The sequence below is a fragment of the Rhinoderma darwinii genome, chromosome 2 (assembly GCF_050947455.1).
Source record: "Rhinoderma darwinii isolate aRhiDar2 chromosome 2, aRhiDar2.hap1, whole genome shotgun sequence".
Taxonomy (NCBI): Eukaryota; Metazoa; Chordata; class Amphibia; order Anura; family Rhinodermatidae; genus Rhinoderma; species Rhinoderma darwinii.
This window is the reverse complement of record NC_134688.1, coordinates 317,689,696-317,712,342: the sequence shown is the minus strand read 5'-3', so window position 1 is coordinate 317,712,342 and position 22,647 is coordinate 317,689,696. Positions and strand designations below refer to the sequence as shown.

Here is a 22,647-nt window from a genome sequence, read left to right as displayed (position 1 = left end):
GAGTGCATCAGGGCATAATAGGATGATGTAATAATGGGGTGAATGAATAATCCATGGATTGGTGTGGTACGCTTTGAACCAATCCTTTGTGCATAGGTCTTCGCCGGCTCACATCCGCTCCGATGACACGGTTTCCGGAAGTGGGGCGGCAGCCATCTTGTTGCCCCCGGCCTGTCGCCATCTAGTCTCACTGGCCCCACAGGATTGGATCATTTTTTAATACAGCAATATATAAGGGAGTGTCCCGCTGGGAAGACGCCACCCCTGGACGAAGGCATCTGCCGAAACGCGCGTCGGGTCTGGCGTCTCTCCCATGCGGTGATATGAATCTGGGTACGTACTACTACTTATGTAATTAGACTTTTGGCTGCTTTCTCTCTGGGTCTAGGCTGTACCTCATGCCTATGAGCCTAGGCTATCTTGCTGCGCAATCTCTGTAAACATGATACACTAACAATCAATGGTGTTTTCCTTACAGGAAGCACGGTTTGCACACTAGCACTTTATATATGTACTGTTCTTACAAGTTATGTATATGCAGCATACTATTGTCATATAAGCATCTATTCCATTTGTCCTTTATATATATGTTCATGCCCTATTAATATTTAATATATCCTGCATGGGCTGACGCCTTTTTAAACATTGCATGACTCATTTTTAATTTGTATTTGTTTCTGTCCATTAATAAAGATATATTTCTATTACGTATTATGTTTGGGTTGATACTTGACCATTTCCTCTATATGCGTTCGGTCAAAGTACCAAGTTACACTTGGTTTATTCATATGGTCATCTCCTAATGGTATACAATATTACTTATATACACATCATTAGACCACTTTATTTTGATGTAGATACATTAATTTCCATTGGGTTATAGATCATATTAGTGCTGCATGTGTACAAATTGGTTTTCTATATATACACTATCGTTAGAGTCCTATCTCTAGCAACCAATTTAGGTGGTTGAGACTTTCAGTTCCCACCAAAATACCCATGTTTCCTGTGAGACATTTTCTGTGTTTAACTACTTATGTAGTGAAGTATTGTAACAGTCATTCTTCATCTAACAGTTAGCGTCCGAGGCAGGACCTAATAGGCTTCCGTACCTGGGCAACCAGGAAGCCTAGCAACGGCTTCCTAGTTGCCATAGCAACCATCGCGGGGGGCCGGGGGGACAGAGGGAGCCCTCTCCCTCTGTCAACCACTTCAATGCGGCGGACGCCATTGACAGCCGCATTGAAGGGGTTAAACGGCGGTGATCGGCGGTAACTGCCATCACCTCCGTTGCAGCAGGATGTCAGCTGTGTATGACAGCTGACAGCCGCTGAAGATGAAGCGTGCACAGCTCCTGTGCCGGCTTTATCTACAGGGCGTGACTGTACGCCCTTGTGCGGGAACTCACTTTGAATCTGGACGTACAGTCACGCCCAATATCGGGAAGGGGTTAATATCAAATTTACATTTCTATAGCAGTTTACCCAACAATTACTAATCGATCAGTCCTAAATCTCCATCCCATTTTGCTTGGATTGGAGGTGGCATACTTACAGAAAGTGCACCATTTAGTGCCGAAACACCCCTTTTACCTAAAGTATTATGAATAAGCCTATCAATCCCACTGTTCCTTTGCACAAGTTTATCTTTATTTCTGATTTTACGAACTGCGTGCTGTATTTGAATGTATCGATAAATTTCTCTTATTGAATAAGTGATTTTGAGTTCCTCAAAAGTGATCTGTGTCCCATTATTGAATACATCTTTAATATATTTAATACCATATCTTATCCACCTCCTTACATCTTGAATATTCTCCAATTCTTTCAAATTTTTATTATACCACGCTGGTGTACATTGAACTGCGGCCTTAACCCCTAATATTTTTTTTTTAATGCTACCCAGCTCTCCATCAACAGCTTACACATTGGACCGACCCTTATTAGGTACCTACTCTTAGTTGCCCCGACTCCAACAACTCAAATATATTGCTTATTTGATCTTCTTTCTCCACACCAGCCTCCTTTAAGTACTTACTTCATGCCATCTAATTAAGGGTTTAAGCTGAAAGGCTATAAAGTATCTAAGGAAGAAGGGCATTGCCATTCCGCCCTCATTCACTGGTCTCCATAGAAATTTTTGCTTTATTCTCACCCTCTTCGTACCCCAAATTAATCATTTAATATAGTTCCTTTTCATTTTAATATTTTATTATTAATCCAGACCGGGCTGGCAGCTAGAACATAGAGTGTTTGTGGTTGTAGAATCATTTTAACCAATGCTACCCCCTCTGCCCTAGATAATGGCATCTTAACCCAGATAGAAATTCTAGACCGTATTTTAGCTCAAAGAGGCATAATATTTAAGGGAAAAGTTCTCCATATCTGCATCGATTTTAATGCCTAAGTACTCAAAGTTTCGAGTTGGTTGCAAAACCTTGAGTTTACTCAAGGGTAGTCCAAAATTATCTAGGGGAAGAAGCGTAGATTTACCCAATTAATACTTAATCCAGAGAATCTTCCAAAATCCTCTATTGCTTGTATAGTCTTAGGTACAGTCTTTTCTTAATTATTCAAATATAGTAATAGGTCGTCGGCATAAAGTAATACTTTATTCCCCCTTCCTCCACTGCCGAAGCCCTCTATATCCTCCTTACTTCTTAACCAAACTGCTAGGGGCCCTTTAAAAATAGCAAACAGCAGAAAGAGGGGGAATCCCTGCCGAGCACCTCGTGTCAGACAGAAAAGGGCTGTAAGTCCACCATTAAGTCTAACTCTCGCACTCGGTCTAAGATGGATTTTCCTTACCATATCAATGTATTCCTGGCCCAGTTCAAACCCCTCCATCACTTTCCCTAGGTATGCCCACTCCACCCTGTCAAACGCCTTAGTGGCATCCAGTGACAGGATGGAGAAGGCTCCACCTTCACTCAACTACATGATTCCAAACAACCCTCCAAGATTATCATTAACATTTCTTCCTGGGATAAATCCACTTTGATCAGGATGAATAATTTATGAAAGTACTTTGGCCAACCTCATTGCCAATGTTTTGGAATATATTTTTACATCCGTGTTGAGAAATGAAATTGGTCTATATAACTCAATTTCTGTGGAATCTTTACCATTTTTTAATATATCATTAATAATAGCCTCAGACCTTGACAATGGGAGGCGCTCATTCTTATCTGACCCCTTAACCCCTTCAAGACACAGCCTGTTTTGGCCTTCAGGACACCGTCAATTTTTTCAAATCTGACATGTTTCACTTTATGTGGTAATAACTTCGGAATGCTTTTACCTATCCAAGCGATTCTGAGATTGTTTTCTCGTGACACATTGGACTTAATGTTACTGGCAAAATTTGCTCGATACATTAAGTATTTAATTGTGAAAAACACCAAAATTTAGCGAAAAATTTGCATTTTTCTAAATTTATATGTATCTGCTTGTAAGACAGATAGTAATACCACACAAAATTGTTGCTAATTAACATCAGCCATATGTCTACTTTAGATTGCCATTGTTTTTTGAACATCCTTTTATTTTTCTATGACATCACAAGGCTTTAGCAGAAATGTCTCACATTTTCAAGAAAATTTCAAAAGGCTATTTTTCCAGGGACCAGTTCAGTTGTGAAGTGGATTTTAGGGCCTTATATATTAGAAACCCTCGATAAGTTACCCCATTTTAAAAACTTCACCCCTCAAAGTATTCAAAACAGCATTTAGAAAGTTTCTTAACTCTTTAGATGTTTCACAGGAATTAAGGCAAAGTAGATGTGAAATGTTCACATTTCTTTTTTTTTTTTTGCAGAAATTCATTTTTCATCTATTTTTTTTGTAACACAGAAAGTTTTACCAGAGAAATGCAACTCAATATCTATTGCCCAGATTCTGCACTATTTAGAAATACCCCACATGTGGCCCTAGTGCACTTGACTGAAGCACAGGCCTCAGAAACAAAGGAACACCTAGAGGATTTTGGGGCCTCCATTTTATTAGAAAATATTTTAGGCTCCATGTCGGGTTTGAAAGGCTCTTGCGGCACCAAAACAGTGGAAATCCCCCAAAAGTGACCCCATTTTGGAAACTATACCCCTTGAGGAAATTATCTAGGGGTATAGTGAGCATAGTGACCCCGCAGGTTTTTTGCATAAATTATTGGAAGTAGGCCGTGAAAATGAAAATCTACATTCTTTCAAAGAAAATGTAGGTTTAGCTAATTTTTTCTAATTTCCACAAGGACTAAAAGGAGAAAATGCACCACTACTTTTGTAAAGCAATTTCTCCCGAGTAAAACAATACCCCGCATGTGGTCATAAACGACTGTTTGGACACACGGCGGAGCTTAGAATGGAAAGAGCGCCATTTGGCTTTTGGAGCTCAAATTTAGCAGGAATGGTTTGCGGAGACCATGTCGCATTTGCAAAGCCCCTAAGGGACAAAAACAGTGAAAACACCAAAAAAGTGACACCATTTAGGAAACTACACCCCTTGAAGAATCCATCTAGGGGTGTAGTGAGCATTTTGAACCCACAGGGGTTTCATAGATTTTATTAGAATTGGGCAGTGAAGATAAAAAAAATCCTTTTTCTTCAATAAGACGTAGCTTTAGCTCAACATTTTTCATTTTGTCAACAAATAAAGGAATAAAAGAATGCCAACATTTGTAAAGCAACTTCTCTGGAGTACGGCAATACCCCATTTGTGGTCATAAACTGCTGTTTGGGCACACGGCAAGGATCAGAAGAGAAGGAGTGCCGTTTGGCTTTTGGAGCACAGATTTTGCTGGATTGGTTTCTAAGGTACCAGTACAGTGGAAACTCCCCAAAAGTGACTCGATTCACGAAACTACACCCCTTGAGCAATTCATCTAGGGGTGTAGTGAGCATTTTGACCCCACAGGTGTTTCATAGATTTTATTAGAATTGGGCAGTGAAAATAAAAAAAATCCTTTTTCTTCAATAAGACGTAGTTTTAGCTGAAAATGTTTCATATTCTCAACAAATAAATCAAAAAAAGCACCCCAACACTTGTAAAGCAACTTCTCCTGTGTACGGCAATACCACATATGTGGTCATAAACTGCTGTTTAGGCACAGAGTAGGGCTCAGAAAGGAAGGAGCGCCATTTGGCTTTTGGAGTACAGATTTTGCTGGATTGGTTTCTGGTCGCTATGTCGCATTTGCAAAGTCCCTGTGGGACCAAAACAGTGGCTCCCCCCCAGAAGTGACCACATTTTGGAAACTACACCCCTCAAGGTATTCACCTAGGGGTGTAGTGAGCATATTAACCCCACAGGTGATTGGCAGAAATTGGTGTGCACGCGATGTTGCAGAGTGAAAATGGTTTTTCAATAGATATGCCAATATGTGGCGCCCAGCTTGTGCCACTGGAGACACACCCCAAAAATTGTTAAAAGGGTTCTCCCGGGTATGGCGATGCCATATATGTGGAAGTAAACTGCTGTTTGGGCCCACTGTAGAGTTCAGAAGGGAGGTAGCGCCATTTGGAGCGTGGATTTTGCTTATAGTAGTTTTGTTTGGAGTCTTACTGGTGTTTCCGTTTATAATGCGGGGGTACATGTAAGACGGGCGGAGTATATAAGGGGCATAGTCAGGTGGTATAGTGGGGTAAAAAAAACAATAAAATAATCCATAGATGTGTGTTATGCTGTGACACAATCCTTTCTGCACAGGCCGGTGTCGCACTAATAAATGGTCTTTACTTATCCCCCTTTTGGTCCACACTCCGCACCTTTGAAGTTTGAGGAATTTTACTGGGAAAGTGTTGTCCTGGTATAATACGGGCGCCCTCACTTCCAGCAGATATGTTTGGGCCCTCCCCTTCCTGGTTCCCTAATTTTAGGGGCCTTGATAATTCGCCACTTGAAACAGAAGAAATGTTCCCCTCGGGCCGGCACAACTGCATATTTTTATTTCCTGGCTTATTGGTGCCTTGACTAATTTAATTTTTTCATAGACGTAGTGGTATGAGGGCTGTGTTTTTTTTGTGTGACGAGCTGTAGTTTTTATTGGTACCATTTTGGGTGTACATGCGACTTTTTGATCACTTGTTATCCTTTTATTTTTGGGAGGCAAGGTGACCAAAAAACAGCAAGTCTGGCATATTTTTTTAGTTCTTTTTATACAGCGTTCACCATGTGTTATAAATTACATGTTACCTTTATTCTGCAGGTCAGTCCGATTCCGGTGATACCTAATTTATAGCACTTTTTATGTTTTACAACTTTTTGCACAATAAAATAACTTTTGTAAAGAGAATGGATTTTTTCTGTCCCCAAGTTGTGAGAGCCATAACGGTTTTACATTTTTCGTTGACGGAGCTGTATGAGGGCTTGTTTTTAGCGAGACGAGTTTTAGTTTTTATAGGTACCATTTTTAGGTACATGCGACTTTTTGATCACTTTTTATTTCAATTTTTGGAAGACAAAGTGACCAAAAAATAGCAATTATGTCAGTATTTTTTAGTTCTTTTTTTACGGCGTTAACTGTGCGGAATAAATAACATAATATTTTTATAGTTAAGGTCGTTACGGTCGCAGCGATACCAAATATGTATGGCTTTATTATTTTTTTCAATAATAAATGACTTGATAAGGGAAAAAGGGCGATTGTGTTTTGTGTTATTATTTGAAACTTTTATTGTATTTTTTACAACTTTTATTTTTACTTTTTTTACAGTTTTCTTTAGTCCCACTAGGGGACTTGAAGGTCCAACTGTTTTTTTGATGTTCTAATACATTGCACTACCTATGTAGTGTAATGTATTAGAACTGTCAGTTGTTCACTGACAGCAAGCCGATCAGGCTCCGCCTCCGGGCGGGGCCTAATCGGCTAACGTAATGGCAAATAGGAAGCCATTGTTAGGCATCCTGTTGCCATAGTAGCAGTCGCCAGCCTTGCCATCGCATGGCAAGGCTGCCGATTGCATACAAACCACTTTGATGCAGCGATTGCATTGAATCGCTGCATTGAAGGGGTTAATGGCAGGAATCAGAGCTAGCTCCGGTTCCTGCCGATAGATCGGGGTGTCCGCTGTAACATACAGCGGACACCCACTGCTGATGATGCCGGCTCAGCTTCTGAGCCGGAAGATGAGCCGGCGCCATCTTGCCGACGACGGGGCATAGGAGGATTCCGTTACTGGTGGACCGGGAGGTAAGCATTAGCCCTCCGATCGCCTTTGCAGCCACCGGCAACCCAGCGATCACGTTGCTGGGGCGCCGGTGGCTATAAACTCCTCACATGCTGCGATCTCTATTGAACGCAGCATGTGAGGGGTTAATCGGTCGGCTCGGAGGCTAGCTCCGGTCCTGGCCGATACCTCAGGGTGCCAGCTGTAACATACAGCTGGCACCCGGCAGTAATGTCGCTGGCTCAGCTTCTGAGCCAGCTTCATCTCCTTCATGTACAGTTACGTGGAGATGCGGGAAAAGGCCATCTCCCATGACGTAACTGTACGTGAAATGGCGGGAAGGGGTTAATGGTTTCCAGTAATAAAGGGAGTAACTCCTTTCTGGACTTTCTATATATCTCGAACGGGAGCACATCAGACCCTGGAGATATATTCCCAGACAAGTATTTAACTGCCTCCCTAAGATACTTTACTGTTAAAGAGGCTCTGTCACCAGATTTTGCAACCCCTATCTGCTATTGCAGCAGATAGGCGCTGCAATGTAGATAACAGTAACGTTTTTATTTTAAAAAAACGAGCATTTTTGGCCAAGTTATGACCATTTTTGTAGTTATGCAAATGAGGCTTGCAAAAGTCCAAGTGGGTGTGTTTAAAAGTAAAAGTCCAAGTGGGCGTGTATTATGTGCGTACATCGGGGCGTTTTTAATACTTTCACTAGCTGGGCGCTCTGATGAGAAGTAACATCCTCTTCTCTTCAGAACGCCCAGCTTGTGACAGTGCAGATCTGTGACGTCACTCACAGGTCCTGCATCGTGACGGCCACATCGGCAGCAGAGGCTACAGTTGATTCTGCAGCAGCATCAGCGTTTGCAGGTAAGTCGATCTTAGCTGCAAACGCTGATGCTGCTGCAGAATCAACTGTAGCCTCTGCTGCCGCTGTGGCCGTCACGATGCAGGACCTGTGAGTGACGTCACAGATCTGCACTATCAGAAGCTGGGCGTTCTGAAGAGAAGAGGATGTTACTTCTCTTCACAGCGCCCAGCTAGTAAAAGTATTAAAAACGCCCCGATGTACGCACCTAATACACACCCACTTGGACTTTTACTTTTAAACACACCCACTTGGACTTTTGCAAGCCTCATTTGCATAATTACAAAAATGGTCATAACGTGGCCAAAAATGCTCGTTTTTTAAAAATAAAAACGTTACTGTAATCTACATTGCAGCGCCTATCTGCTGCAATAGCAGATAGGGGTTGCAAAATCTGGTGACAGAGCCTCTTTAAGGGAACTCCCGAGATTTTCCTCTGTTCTTCTGTCAGAGTAGGACGTTTTAACCCATCAATAAAACAACTTAATTCAGTATCACTAACTCCCAACTCTCCTCTATATAAATCTGAATTTCCCCCATTCCTTTCTTCGGGTCCTGAGAGAGACCCCCCAAAACGCCAAAGATGGGTAGGGGGAAGTGTGGAGCGGGCTCACGGAATGAGCTCGCTCCATACGTTGCGGATGTCGGCTGTTTGTTACAGCCGATACTTCAGAGTAATGAGCGACATCGCGCTCCCGCTCGATTACCTCGTTAAATGCTGCGGTCCATAGGCAACCCCTCTAACAGCTCATCGCGCCCGCCGCAACGCAATTGCGGGTGGGTGGGGGCGCTGGTTGCTATGGCTGCCTGGGGGCCTAATGAAGGCCCCCAGGTCCGCTATCTTTGTGCACCTATTAAGGCTTAATAGATGCCTGTCAGAATAAACAATATACTGCAATACATTAGTATTGCAGTATATCGTGCAAGCGATCCAACGATCGCTGACGGAAGTCCTATAGGGGGACTAATAAAAAATGAGTTTAATAAAGTTGTTTTTTTTTGTGCAAAAAAATAAATATATATATTAAAAGTTCAAAAAACCCCCCTTTTCCCATTTTCCCCCTAGAGCATAGTAAAAAAAAAAAAATAAACATAATTGGTATCGCCGCGTCCGTAAAAGTCTGAACTATTACAATATATCATTATTATAAGCACTCATACCACTTAATTGACAAAAAAATACAAAAAAGTTATGGCTTTCGGAATTTGGCGACAAAATAAATGTTCTTTTTCACACCTAGGTTTTTACTTGTAAAAGTAGTAAAATATAGAAAAAATATATATATATTTGGTATCGCCTTAATTGTATTGACCCACAGAATAAAGTTAACATGTTGTTTCAATTGCACAGTTCATTTCGTAAAAATGGCACGCAAAAAACAATGGAGGAATCGCTGTTTTTTTCATTTTTTACCCCACAATATTTTCTTTTCCTGTTTCCTAGTACATTATATGGCAAAATAAATGGTGCTTCCAAAAACTACAACTCGTCCCGCAAAAATCAAGCCCTCATAGCACTATATCGACAGAAAAATAACGACGTTATGGCATTTGTAAGGTGGGGAGGAAAAAACGAAAATGAAAATCTGAAAAAGGGCTCCGGCGGGAAGTGGTTAATGCCTAACTGGGTGTTTTTTTTAACTTTTGATTAAGTGGGCGTTGTGAAGAGAGTGTATGACGCTGACCAATCAGCGTCATACACTTCTGTCCATTCATGTCCGTTTGTATTCAGAAACAGCGTGATCTTGCAAGATCATGCTGTGCTGTCACATATACTCACATTAACTTTACTGAAGTGTCTTGAGAGTGAATAGACATCACCTCCAGCCAGAACGCGATGTCTATTCACACTCCCGACACTTCGGTAAAGTTTGTGTGGGACTTACTCACACAGCACAGCGTGGTGACAGAGCCTCTTTAATTTCTCATATTTTGAAGACAATTATAAAAGCCTCTTATTTTTTTACGTGCCAGTTCAGTTCTGAAGCGGCTTTCAGCGCCTTCTATATTAGAACAACCCATAAAACACCCCATTTTAAAATCTAGACCCCCTCAAAGAATTCAAAACAGCGTTAAGAAAGTTTCTTTACCCTTAAGGCGTTTCAGAGGAATTTAACCCCTTAACGCTCAGCGACGTACTATTCCGTCATGCTGACCGCCCCGTTCGCGCTCAGTGACAGAATAGTACATAGCGGGAGTAACGGCCATTTCGGCCGTCTTCCCGACACGTACAGGAGCTGTTACAGCTGCTGTCTCGTACGGCAGTTGTCGCAGCTCCTACAGCGGGGACCGATCGCTGTGTCCCCGCTGATTAACCCCTTAAAAGGCGCGTTCAATAGCGATCGCGGCTTTTTAGGGGTTAAGCTACCATCGCCGGCCTGCTACACGATAGCGGCCGGCGATGGTGACTATGCCAACCAGACACCTAACAATGGCGTCCGGCTATGCCATCGACGGAAGCCTAGTGGGTCCTGACAAAGTCAGGACCCACTATGCTTTCTGTCAGTGAGTAGCTGACAGCTCTAATGCACTGCACTACGCATGTAGTGCAGTGTATTAGAATTGCGATCAGGGCCTCCTGCCCTCAAGTCCCCTAGTGGGACAAAGTAATAAAGTAAAAAAAAAATGTGTAAAAATAAGAAAATAAAAGTTTTAAAAGTAATAAAAGTAAAAATCCCCCTTTTCCCTTATCAGTCCTTTATTATTAATAAAAATCTATAAACAAACAAATAAACTAAACATAATTGGTATCGCCGCGTCCGTAACGGCCTGAACTACAAAATTATTTTGTTATTTATCCCGCACGGTGAACACCGTAAAAGAAAATAATAATAAACCGTACCAAAATAACAATTGTTTGGTCACCTCACCGCCCAAAAAATGGAATAAAAAGAGATCAAAAAGTCGTATGTACCTAAATATGGTACTGATCGAAACTACAGTTCGTTACACAAAAAACAAGTGCTCGCACGGCTTTCTTGATGGAAAAAAAAAAAAAAGTTATGGCTCTTAGAATAAGGCAACACAAAAAGAAAATAATTTTTAAAAAAAAAGAGTATTCTATTGTGCAAAGGCCATAAGACATAAAAAAAAAAACTATAAACATCTGGTATCGCCGTAATCGTATCGCCCCGCCCCGCAGAATAAAGTGAATAGGTCATTTATAGAGCACGGTGAACGCTGTAAAAAAAAATTTAATAAAAAAACAATAGTAGAAATGCTGTTTTTTAGTCACCACGCCACTTAAAAATAGAATAAAAACGGATCAAAAAAATCCGCATGGACCCCATGAAAACTACAATGAATTCTTCAAGGTGTCTAGTTGCCAAAATGGGGTCACTTTTAGGGGGTTTCCACTGTTTTGGCACCACAAGACATCTTCAAACCGGACATGGTGCCTAATAAAAAGGAGGCCTCAAAATCCACTAGGTGCTCCTTTGCTTCGGAGGCTGGTGCTTCAGTCCATTAGCGCACTAGGGCCACATGTGGGATATTTCTCAAAACTGCAGAATCTGGGAAATAAATATTGAGTTGCGTTTCTCTGGTAAAACCTCGTGTTATAGAAAAAAAAATGGTATAAAAAGGATTTTCTGACAAAAAAAATTATTCACCTCTACTTTGCTCTAAATTCCTGTGAAACACCTAAAGTTCATAAACTTTCTAAATGCTGTTGTGAATACTTTGAGGGGTCTAGTTTCTAAAATGGGGTATCTCATAAGGTTTTCAAATATATAGGAAAGCAACTTCAGAACTGAACTGGAACCTAAAAAAAAATAAAAAAATCAATTAGGCAATACTTCGCTTCTTACATTATACTGATAATGAGCAGTTCCCACCCCGAGATGACCCCAGTTTTGACCGTTTCAGTGCCCGGTTTTCCCAAGCATACACCCCCCCCCCCCAGATAACACCCACCACCCCGAGACGTGTATTTCTATTGTGTAGTCCATGGTACATTTTTAAGGGAGTGTTCAATTCCACAAATACCTACCGGGTAAGAGGGCAAGGTATGGTGTGAAGATGTATAAGCTGTGCGAGAGTGCATCAGGGTATACCTACAAATTTAGGATATATGAAGGAAAGGACACCAGTATTCAGCCCCCAGAATGAACCCCCTTACTGGGCGTTAATGCAAAAATTGTGTGGGATTTGGTGCACCCACTGCTGGACCAGGGTTACCGCCTCTACCTGGATAATTTTTATACCAGCGTCCCACTCTTCAAGTGCCTCGCTTCCAGAATTACTGCGGCATGCGGCACTACTAGAAGAAATCTGAGAGGCCTCCCTAAGACTCTGCTTGGGCAAACACTCAGAAGGGGTGAGAGCAGGGCACATTCTAGCAGCAACATTTTGTGTGTCAAGTACAAGACAAGAGAGATGTCCTTGTATTGACAACAATACATGGCCACACCAGTACCCATGTACCTGTAAGAGGTACCAGTACAGAGACCCCCAAACCAGACTGCATCCTCGACTACAATAGGTACATGGGAGGGGTGGACTTGTCAGATCAAGTCCTGAAGACCTACAGCGGAAATTGAGGGTGTGGTATAAGAAGCTGGCCGTGCACATCATACCGATGGCATTGTACAATGCGTACGTGCTACGTCGATGTGCAGGCCAGAGGGGAACTTTCCTGGAATTTCAAGAGGTGGTTATCAAGAAACTAATTTTTAGGGACCAAGAAGGGGGCACCCTGTACTTCTGGAAGCGAGGCCACACGCATCTTACCAGGGCAACACTTCCCAGGAGAAGTTCCCCAAACTTGCAAGAAGGGCAAAAGTCAAAAGAGGTGCAAAGTCTGTTATAAGAGGGGGATAAGGGAGGACACAATATATCAATGTGACAAGTGTCCCGAAAAACGAAGGCTCTGTATGAAAGGGTTTTAAAATAAATCATACATCCCTTGATTTTGAATTTACCCCAGTTTTACTTACCCTGATGCACTCCGCACAGTTTATCCCCCCTCATCTTTCCCTTCTGAGCCCTGCTGCGTGCCCAGGCAGCTGATAACAGCCACATTGAGGGTATTGCCATACCCATGAGAACCCACATTACAGTTTATGGGGTGTATATCTCCGGTCAAAATGCTCACTACACCTCTAGATGAATGCCTTAAGGGGTGTAGTTTTTAAAACGGGGTCACTTCTTGGGGGTTTCAACTGTACTGGTACCTCAGGGGCTTCTGTATACATGACTTCGCACCAGAAAATCCCCAGTAGGCCAAATGGTGGTCCTTTCCTTCTGAGCCCTCCGATGGGCCCAAATGGCAGTTTATCACCACATATGGGGTATTGCCGCACTTAGGACAAATTGGGCAACAAAATGGGGTATTTTATTTCTTGTGACAATAAGACATTTTCAGGCAAAACTACATATTATTGGAAAAAAATTATTTTGTTTTAATTCCCAGCCCAATTAAAATAAGTTCTGTGAAAAACTATGGGGTCTAAATGGTCACATTACCCATAAATTAATTCCTTGAGGAGTGTAATTTCCAAAATGGGGTAATTTCTGGTGGGTTTCCATTGCTTTGATACCTCTGGGGCACTGCAAATGCGACATGGCACCCGAAAACGAATCCAGCAAAATCTGCACTCCAAAGAACACACAGTGCTCTTTCCTTTCTAAGGCCTCCCATGGGCCCAAACAGCAGTTTATCGCCACAAATGGGGTATTGCTGCACTCCGGAGAAATTGGGCAACAAAATGGGGTATTTTTTTCCCTGTGAAAATAAGACATTTTGATGAAAAATGACATCTTGTTGGAAAAAATTATTTTTTTTTAAATTTCACAGCCCAATTCAAATACGTGCTGTGTAAAAACTGTGGGGACAAAATGGTAACAACAACCATAAATTAATCCCTTGCGGGGTGTAGTTTCATAAATGGGGTCACTTTTGGGGGATTCCTACTGTTTTGGCACCTCAACCCCTCTTCAAACCTGGCATGCTGCCTAAAATATATTCTAATAAAAAAAGAGGCCTCAAAATGTACTAGGTCCTTCTTTGCTTCTGGAGCCTTGTGTTTTAGTCCACGAGCACACTAGAGCCACACGTGGGACATTTCTAAAAACTGAAGAATCTGGACAATACATATTTAGTAGTTTTTCTCTGGTAAAACCTTCTGTGTTACAGAAAAAAAATTAATACAATTGAAATTCAGCAAGAAAAATAAAATTTGCAAATTTCACCTCTACTTTGCTTTAATTCCTGAGAAATGCCTAAAGGGTTAAATAAACTTTCTAAATGCGGTTTTGAATACTTTGAGGGGTTTTCAAAATGGGGTGTTTTATGGGGGGTTTCTAATACATTGGCCCCTCAAAGCCACTTCGGAACCAAACAGGTACCTTAAAAAAGGCTTTTGAAATTTTCTTAAAAATATGAGAAATTGCTGTTTATGTTCTAAGCCTTTTAACGTCCAAGAAAAATAAAAGAATGTTCAAAAAACGATGCAAATCTAAAGTAGACATATGGAAAATGTGAACTAGTAACTATTTTGGTTGGTATAACCATCTGTTTTTCAAGCAGATGAATTTAAATTCTGAAATTAAAGTCCATGGCTTCCTAAGGAAGAAGGAAAAGCATGATATTATTGGTTATATAAATAAAGCCATCACAATGTGCACTATGCATTTGAGATCTATGCTAGGAACATCAAAGTCCAACACTATCTAGCCAGTTCATGGCTTCCTGAGGAGAAAGAAAAAACATGGTACTGTCTTTATACACTAATCAAAGTTTTGCCGGAAACATCAAAGAAAATGTACATTGAGCTTGATGGAGTCGCGTCTTCACATCCCTGAAGGCACATCTTTTCAGCTGGGTTATCCTTAAGAAGTCAGGAAAGATAGAAATCTGATTTCCGTTAAATTCGCGTATTTTAATTTCTCTGCTTTTCCGGAGAATATCTCGATCTTTACAGTTTAAAATCTTGCGCAATATAGGGCAGGGAGGCGCACCTGGTGTAGGTTTTTTCCCTGGAACCCGGTGCGCTCTGTCAACTCCAAATAAGGGGGACAATATCTCTCTTCCTGTCAAATCAATTAGCCAGGTCTGACAGAAAGAGATACAATCATTCCCTTCTAGGCCTTCCTCCTTGCTCTATCTTCAAGCTCAACTATTCTATTTTTTAAGTCTTTATTTTCTGTATATCCATTCTTCACTTCCTTTTTCATAGTGGTCATATATTTAATAAATCCATCTATTTGTCCTTCTGCAGCTCTCATTTTCTCACAAATTTTACCAACTTCATCTCGTAGTAGCACAATATCATTCCGTACCACTCACTCCCATATGGGTTGATAGCTCCTCTAATGCATGATTACTCTTTTTCACTTCTGATAAAATCTCAACTAGCATGCTCTCAGGTGCTTACTGCTCATCTTCCACGGTCTCCAAGATATCATATTGTGTGCCATGGGGCTGGCAAGTAGCGGATTTGATCTCCCATCTCCACCTATAGCTTTTTGGGCCCATCTGGTTCTCCATTGAAGAGATCTTACAGAATTTTTCCATCTTAGAAATTGTATCCAGCTTTTGTGGGCCTTTAGCTTTCTGTCTTGGAGATGTACCAACGCCTCCCGATTTCCTATTAGCAGATTTTGGTGCCATGTATTCAGTGATAATGAACAAGTTTCCCAAATGTCTTTTAGTGGTTTATCCAGCTTTATATCAGCTATTCCTCAAAGAATTTGGCAGAAGTAATTTTTGCAGGATTACTATACAAATAGTTGCCCAATTAGCATAGAATATCACTTGATAGAGTATCCTGCCATATAATACGAGTACTTTAAAAAAAACAAAACAGAAAACAGGAATATTGCTATTGTAGAGTACTCAAGCTTCACAAGCTCTGCTGCCCTGAATTTTGCCTGCCATGTGTTTGGGTCTGAGAACGGCCTAGTACCTGCAGCTCCAACAGAACCCTCATAGATTTTACAGGATTTTACGGTATTGATGTAAACATGTTAGCATAGAGCAGGAATGAATAAGTAATCAACAGTTTAACAGTTGAATAATTCAAAATATGGCTTTATGTCATCCCAAGTTATTTTCATGCTCGCCAGGGACTCTTAGTATATCGGGGTCGTATAGGGCTCCAGCCTCTCAAGCTTCCACGGGTCTATCATTGGAAATTTTGAAGTCAATTTTACTTCAGACAGACAGACAGACAGACAGACAGATACCTCAACTCAACTTGAGCAAGTAATGCAGATCAATTGACCAAGTACAATCAGCATACAAGCAATATAATTTGTTATATAGGCTGTATTTGGCTTTCGCCTCTCACCCGAACCGATACACGATTGCTAGGCAGTCTCGTTTCTTGCTTCTTTCCTGCCTCTGGATAGAGGGAGCTCACCTCATGTCTCTTGTCAGTATCTTCAACAACTCAGCGCATTTCCGCCATAATTGAGCATCAGAGACTTTACAAGCTTCAAAGAGACTTAAAGCAGGACTTAAAGCAGGAGGACTAGGGGCACCAAGAAGACAGGAGCGCTGAGAGAGCAGAGGCATCAACAGCACATGTATACCATACGATGGAGGTGTGCATGGAGCTATTCAAGTCGCCAGCGTACATATCTCTCAGGCGTTCAGCGTTTGGTCTTTCAGCACTCAATGCTTAGCTGGCGTTCCCTCATCCCGGAGGCGGAAGTAGCATCAGAGGGGCGGGTATGGCATAGACAAGCTGCGTCATGCCGTCATGTCCACCTGACCGGACACACAAATCATTGAGATTGGCTGCTGGCAACTCCCTTTGCAATTGCCCACCAATGACGTCCCAGATGTGATCGATGGGAGACAAGTCTGGAGATGCTGCAGGCCATTGTAGCACGCTCAGGCCACGCAGGCTGCTCACAGCAGCACGAGCAACATGCGGCCTGGCATTGTCCTGTTGAAAAACGTCTTCTGGGACACTTTGGAGAAATGGCTGTACCACGGATTCCTTGACCAGCTGTTAGTGTTCCTGAAAGGAAGACTAGAGGCGTCTGGCTACCGTACGTCAGGAGCGTCGTTAGCACCTGGTACTCAGGGATCATGCCCAAGATTTTTTGCCTAGTGTCCAGTCTCCAGCAAGGGCCGGCGTTAGGGGGGCACACAGGGCAATTGCCTAGGGCCCCCTGCCCACCGTAGCAGCCATAACGGCTGCTAAGGGGCCTGCGGCATGGGAGGACCCAATTGGACCCAGATACAATTGAATACTATAGGCTTCAGGCCACATTAGGCCTGCCGCATATAAGACGCTGGGACGGAGTCCCTGCACAGGCCAGCGTGATTATGTAATTTCATCACGCTCGCCTACGCAATGGACCCGTCTAGAGGCAGTGGCGTGCTCCGTCCGACCACTATGTGGTTATGGTGTGGCAGTATTATTCAGTAACAATATGGGGGTATTAGTCAGTCACTATAGTTATGGTATGGTGGTATTATTCAGTCACTATGTAGTGGTAATATGTGGTTATGATGTGAAGGTATTAATCAGTCACTATGTGGTGGTAATATTGTTCTTTGTATAGTGTGTTTCATTCATTAACAGAATGGTGGTATTATTCAGTAACTATGTGGTGGTAATATATGTGATCCTGATGTGAGGGTTTTATTCGGTATCCGTATGGTGGTATTATTCAGTCACTATGTGGTCATGGTGTGGAGGTATTATTCAGTAACGGTATAGCGGTATTATTCAGTCACTATGTGGCGGTAGTATGTGTTCATGATGTGGAGGTATTATTCAGTAACAGTATGGTGGTAATATGTGGTCATTATGTGGAGGTATTATTCTGTAACATTATGGTGGTATTATTCAGTCACTATGTGGTGGTAATATGTGGTCATGATGTGGAGGTATTATTCAGTAACAGTATGGTGGTAATATGTGGTCATGGGGTGGAGGTAGTACTCTGTAACATTATGGTGGTAATACGTGGTCATTGTGTGGCTGTATTATTTGGCACTTCTTTAGTGGTTTTACATGGTAACCCTGTGACTGTATTATTTAGAGGCCTACTATTTTACATAGATTAATTTTTATGACCGGGCAAAATATTTGGGGGCATGTCTACTATGAATACATGTTTCAGGCACCAAAGAAATAATTTTAATTCATAAGTGTAATTTCCTTCTGAGCCATTGTTTTTGTCAGCCTATTATGTGTTATCAAAGAAGTCTTTGCTATCTATCTATCTATATATATATATATATATATATATATATATATATATATATATATATATTTTATTTTTTTTATTTTTTATTGTTTTTTTATTTTTTTTAAGTAGGGCATATGACTTGGGGCTTGTGCCCCTGATCTTTTAAGACCCTAGCAACGCCCATGCCGTACATAATGCCACCCCACACCATAATCCCTGGAGTATGACAGGTGTGACGTTCCCTTGTGAAGGCCTCTTCATGGCGTTGCCCACGTTGTCTCCAGACCAGTCTATGGCTATGATTGCGTCCGAGACAAAAGCGGGACTCATCGCTGAAGAGGATAGACCTCCATTCCAGACTCCATTGCCATCTTACTGTGCACTATGATAGCCTTTGAGAGCGGTGACATCTGGTCAATGGAACACCTGCAGCTGGACGTCTGGCTCGTAGCTCAGTGTCGTGCAAACGCCTTCTGATGGTTTGTCGACACGGGTTGCCGCCCTAGGCTTGGGATGTGACGTCTAATTTCACTTGCGGTACAGAATGGATCACTAAGCGCCATTCTTCCAATCAAACAATCCATCCGAGCAGAGGTTCACCTCTGCGCATCTCTTGCATTAATTCCCGTTCGTTGTTGTACTCCCAACCTCCAGGACACGCAACATCGAACAGTGCCGACATCTCGGCCTAGGTGCGTAGCTATCTGCCAGAGTGATAAACTCAAGTCTCTCAGTTCAAGAGATCTGTACCTCTCAGTTTGCAACAAGTGCCAATAACTGGCACGTCGACAAAAAGGAGGCATCACACAATCATCCAACACCACATGATCCGATTTTTGAGGTTTCATGTGGCTAAAAAAAAACTTTGCTTTCAATCAGGCATTTATGCCCCTCCTACAAGCCACTGATTGGAGCTAGGTGCTTGAAAATTCGATCGTTTGCAAATCTTAGCGACACCAGCTACTTATTTGACTTGCATAACTTTGCAATTTCAATTTTGAGGAATGTATATCATTGTGTTATTCGAGTGGTAATTTCAAGTGCTATATGGTTGTTTAGGGCATGACTAATCTTTTGGGGTTAACAAATCTTTACTTAGGATGTAAATATGGTATTTTAGCTATATTGTTGTGATCTGTCCGTTCTTAAGTGGCTTAGGCTTCTTTCACACTACCGTTAGTATACATTTACCTCTCTTACGTCAGAGGAAGAGAGGATCGAAAGATTAAACGGAAAGAAACGGTTCCATTCGAATTACCATAGATTTCAGTGGAAATTCTTATGATGTTTCACTTGCTTTCCATTTGTCTCCGCTAGGTTTCCATTTTTTTTTTTTTTTTTTTTTATAACTGAAGTAAAAATGCAATCTGCAGGACTTTTGTTTCCGTGAAAAACAACGGAAAACTAGCGAACGGGTCAAACGGAAAGACTTACATTGAAATCAATAGTAATTCTAACGGAACCGTTGCTTTCCGTTTAATCTTTTGATCCTCTCTTCCTCTGACGTAAGAGGTAAACATATACGAACAGTAGTGTGAACTTAGCCTAAATGAAATTTAACAAACATCCTCAAAATTTTACTCTGTTTTGCATAAGGATGGGTATTACTATGTTTAGTAGGCTTTTTAGACCTCAGAATGGACCTGTCTCTAGTTCATCAAGGGGTTCATTCAAAACCAGAGCAGTCCATGGACAATTTTCTTAGCAAAACAAGTACTCCTTTGTCACAACCTAAGGGCTTATTCAGACGAACGGGATATACGTGATTTTCACGCGCGTCGCACGGACCTATATTAGTCTATGGGGCCGTGCAGACATGTGCGTGATTTTTACGCAGCGTTGGTCTGCTGCGTCAAAGTCACGACATGTCCGTTCTTTGAGCGTTTTTCGCGCATCACGCACCCATTGGAGGCTGGAGGTAATGTATATTCATTGTCAGGACACTGCAGTAACGTTATAGTGTGTTTATGTGGCTGCACATAGCGATATAGCTATATCGCTGTGTGCTGTCTAAATGAATGGGCAGAAGTGTATGACGCTGATTGGTCACTGATTGGTCAGCGTCATACACTCCTCTGTACAACGCTCACTTGGCCAAATAGTAAAACACGCCGAGTTGTTCATTAAGAAACTCATTAGCATAAAGCTAATATAGGTCATAACTCCGTCAAAAATGATCGTTTTTCTAAATAAATAACACTGCTGTAATCTACATTACAGCGCCGATCACATCATGTACAATATAGGCCACTTATAATGTGGTGACAGAGCCTCTTTAAGACTGATTTGTCAATCTATTGATCCTGTTCTTGTTATCTAAGGACAAAAATAAATGAAGTCAGCCTTCCGGTATTTTCAACCAAACTTAATCCATACTCCCTTCTCAAGGTACATGAAAACTACTCGATTAGGAGAAAGCTTCATGTTCCTTTCAGTGGGTGGATTCCTTAGTACCTTTCCCTTCTACACACCCGTTGACACTGGCTGAGCAAACATAACCATAACTGCCCAGTGTGTATGGATAAGATCAATGGTAAAACTATAATTTATTATCATCGATCATGCAATTACCAGCAGTGAGGATTAACCTTGATGGCAATGATCATCAGATCATTAAAGAGGCTCTGTCACCAGATTCTCAAATCCCTATCTCCTATTGCTTGTGATCGGCGCTGCAATGTAGATAACAGTAACGTTTTTTGTTTTTTTTTAAAACGTTCATTTTTGGCCAAGTTATGAGCTATTTTATATATATGCAAATGAGGTTTGAAATGGACAACTGGGCATTTTTTTTCGTTACGTCCAACTGGGCGTGTATTGTGTTTTTAACTGGGCGTGTTTACGTGTATGATGCTGACCAATCAGTGACCAGTCAGTCATACACTCATCTCCATTGATTTACACAGCAGCGATGTGCAGCCGCATACACAGAGATTAACGTTACTGCAGTGTCCTGATAATGAATACACATGATCATCCAGCCTGGACGTCATGTGTATTCAGAATCCTGACACTTCTGAATCTTTTCTTTGAGATTTCTAGCACGGGAAACGAAATCTCGCAAGATTTTGGAGATAAACGAGATTTTGTTTCTCTTGCTGCAAATCTCACAGAAAAGAGTCAGAAGTGTCAGGATTCTGAATACACATGACGTCCAGGCTGGATGATCATGTGTATTCATTATCAGGACACTGCAGTAACGTTAATCTCTGTGTATGCGGCTGCACATCGCTGCTGTGTAAATCAATGGAGATGAGTGTATGACTGACTGGTCACTGATTGGTCAGCATCATACACGTAAACACGCCCAGTTAAAAACACAATACACGCCCAGTTGGACAGAACGAAAAAAAACGCCCAGTTGTCCATTTCAAATCTCATTTGCATATATATAAAATTGCTCATAACTTGGCCAAAAATTTACGTTTTTAAAAAAAAAAAAACGTTACTGTTATCTACATTGCAGCGCCGATCACATGCAATAGCAGATAGGGATTTCAGAATCTGGTGACAGAGCCTCTTTGAGAATGTGTAAGAGAGACTTAACAGATTGCACCATCCTACTTTGCACTAAGTGAACCAGTCGGATCTCCACAGAAGCATTGAGATCTAACCAATCAAGCGTATTTGAAACGTACAAAATTAAAATTTTTGTGGCCATTATTTTATTTGTTGACGCTGGCAGGCATATGTTCTGTACCTCATATAATCACAGTGAATTGATCACATTTATTAGATTAGCTGGAATTCAGTTAGGTGTTATATAGACAATCGTACGGTTATAGACGATAAAAAAATCTGTAAATTATTGCAAGATATTTGTTTTGTGTATTACGGCTTACCCTTCTTTTCAATGCAACATTTAATCTTCCACCATTGGTAAGTAAACGTAGAGGAGTGCTTGGGGCATCTTCACAACTTTCCGATGCATCAGCTTCAATGCGAAGGGTCTGCCAAGTCACTTGCTTGAATGTGAGAACCTGAACACAAAGTGACATTCAGATACACTAACATTCCTAATATATAGTACTACTACATATACGGCTCCTTTTAGTCCCGTGTGAAAGTTACCTCTCCTCTTTGTGGATGGGTAAGGCGGGTGAATCGTAAGTCACTCTGCTGCCATGTTGGACTAACACTGTAACCTTGTAGCTGCCAGAGCTGTAGTGATGCACGAAATGTCTGTGATTCGATCTTGATAATCACACAGCCAATCTCTAGGAACATGCCCTCTACCACTTTCTCTGCAAATCCATATTCACTAATTGTGAAAAAAAATCAGAATGGTAGAGTATCTAGTATCACCATGCTCACCCCAAAAAACGTAAAAGAACATTGAGGCTAAAGGACAGAAAACAGCATCTTACCTGTGCCCTGCAGCAAGTGCTATCGGAGACGGTCCATTGGGCTGTCGAGGATCCTCACATGTTTTCATCTCAATCTCAACTTTATCGAGCATCTACAGA

The 22,647-nt window shown here is 41.6% G+C and overlaps 1 protein-coding gene across 7 annotated transcripts in view; it reads right to left on the bottom strand.

The window, feature by feature from the left end:
- BLTP3A (bridge-like lipid transfer protein family member 3A) overlaps nt 1-22,647 on the bottom strand; it is a 222,098-nt gene that overhangs the window by 140,826 nt on the left and 58,625 nt on the right. For all 7 annotated transcript variants that reach the window (XM_075853563.1, XM_075853557.1, XM_075853560.1 and 4 more), the window contains exons 4-6: nt 22,549-22,640; nt 22,253-22,442; nt 22,024-22,161 (exon numbers count right to left, since the gene is read on the bottom strand). In XM_075853563.1, coding sequence (XP_075709678.1) covers nt 22,024-22,161; nt 22,253-22,442; nt 22,549-22,640 — 420 coding nt within the window. The remainder of the gene's footprint in view (nt 1-22,023; nt 22,162-22,252; nt 22,443-22,548; nt 22,641-22,647) is intronic.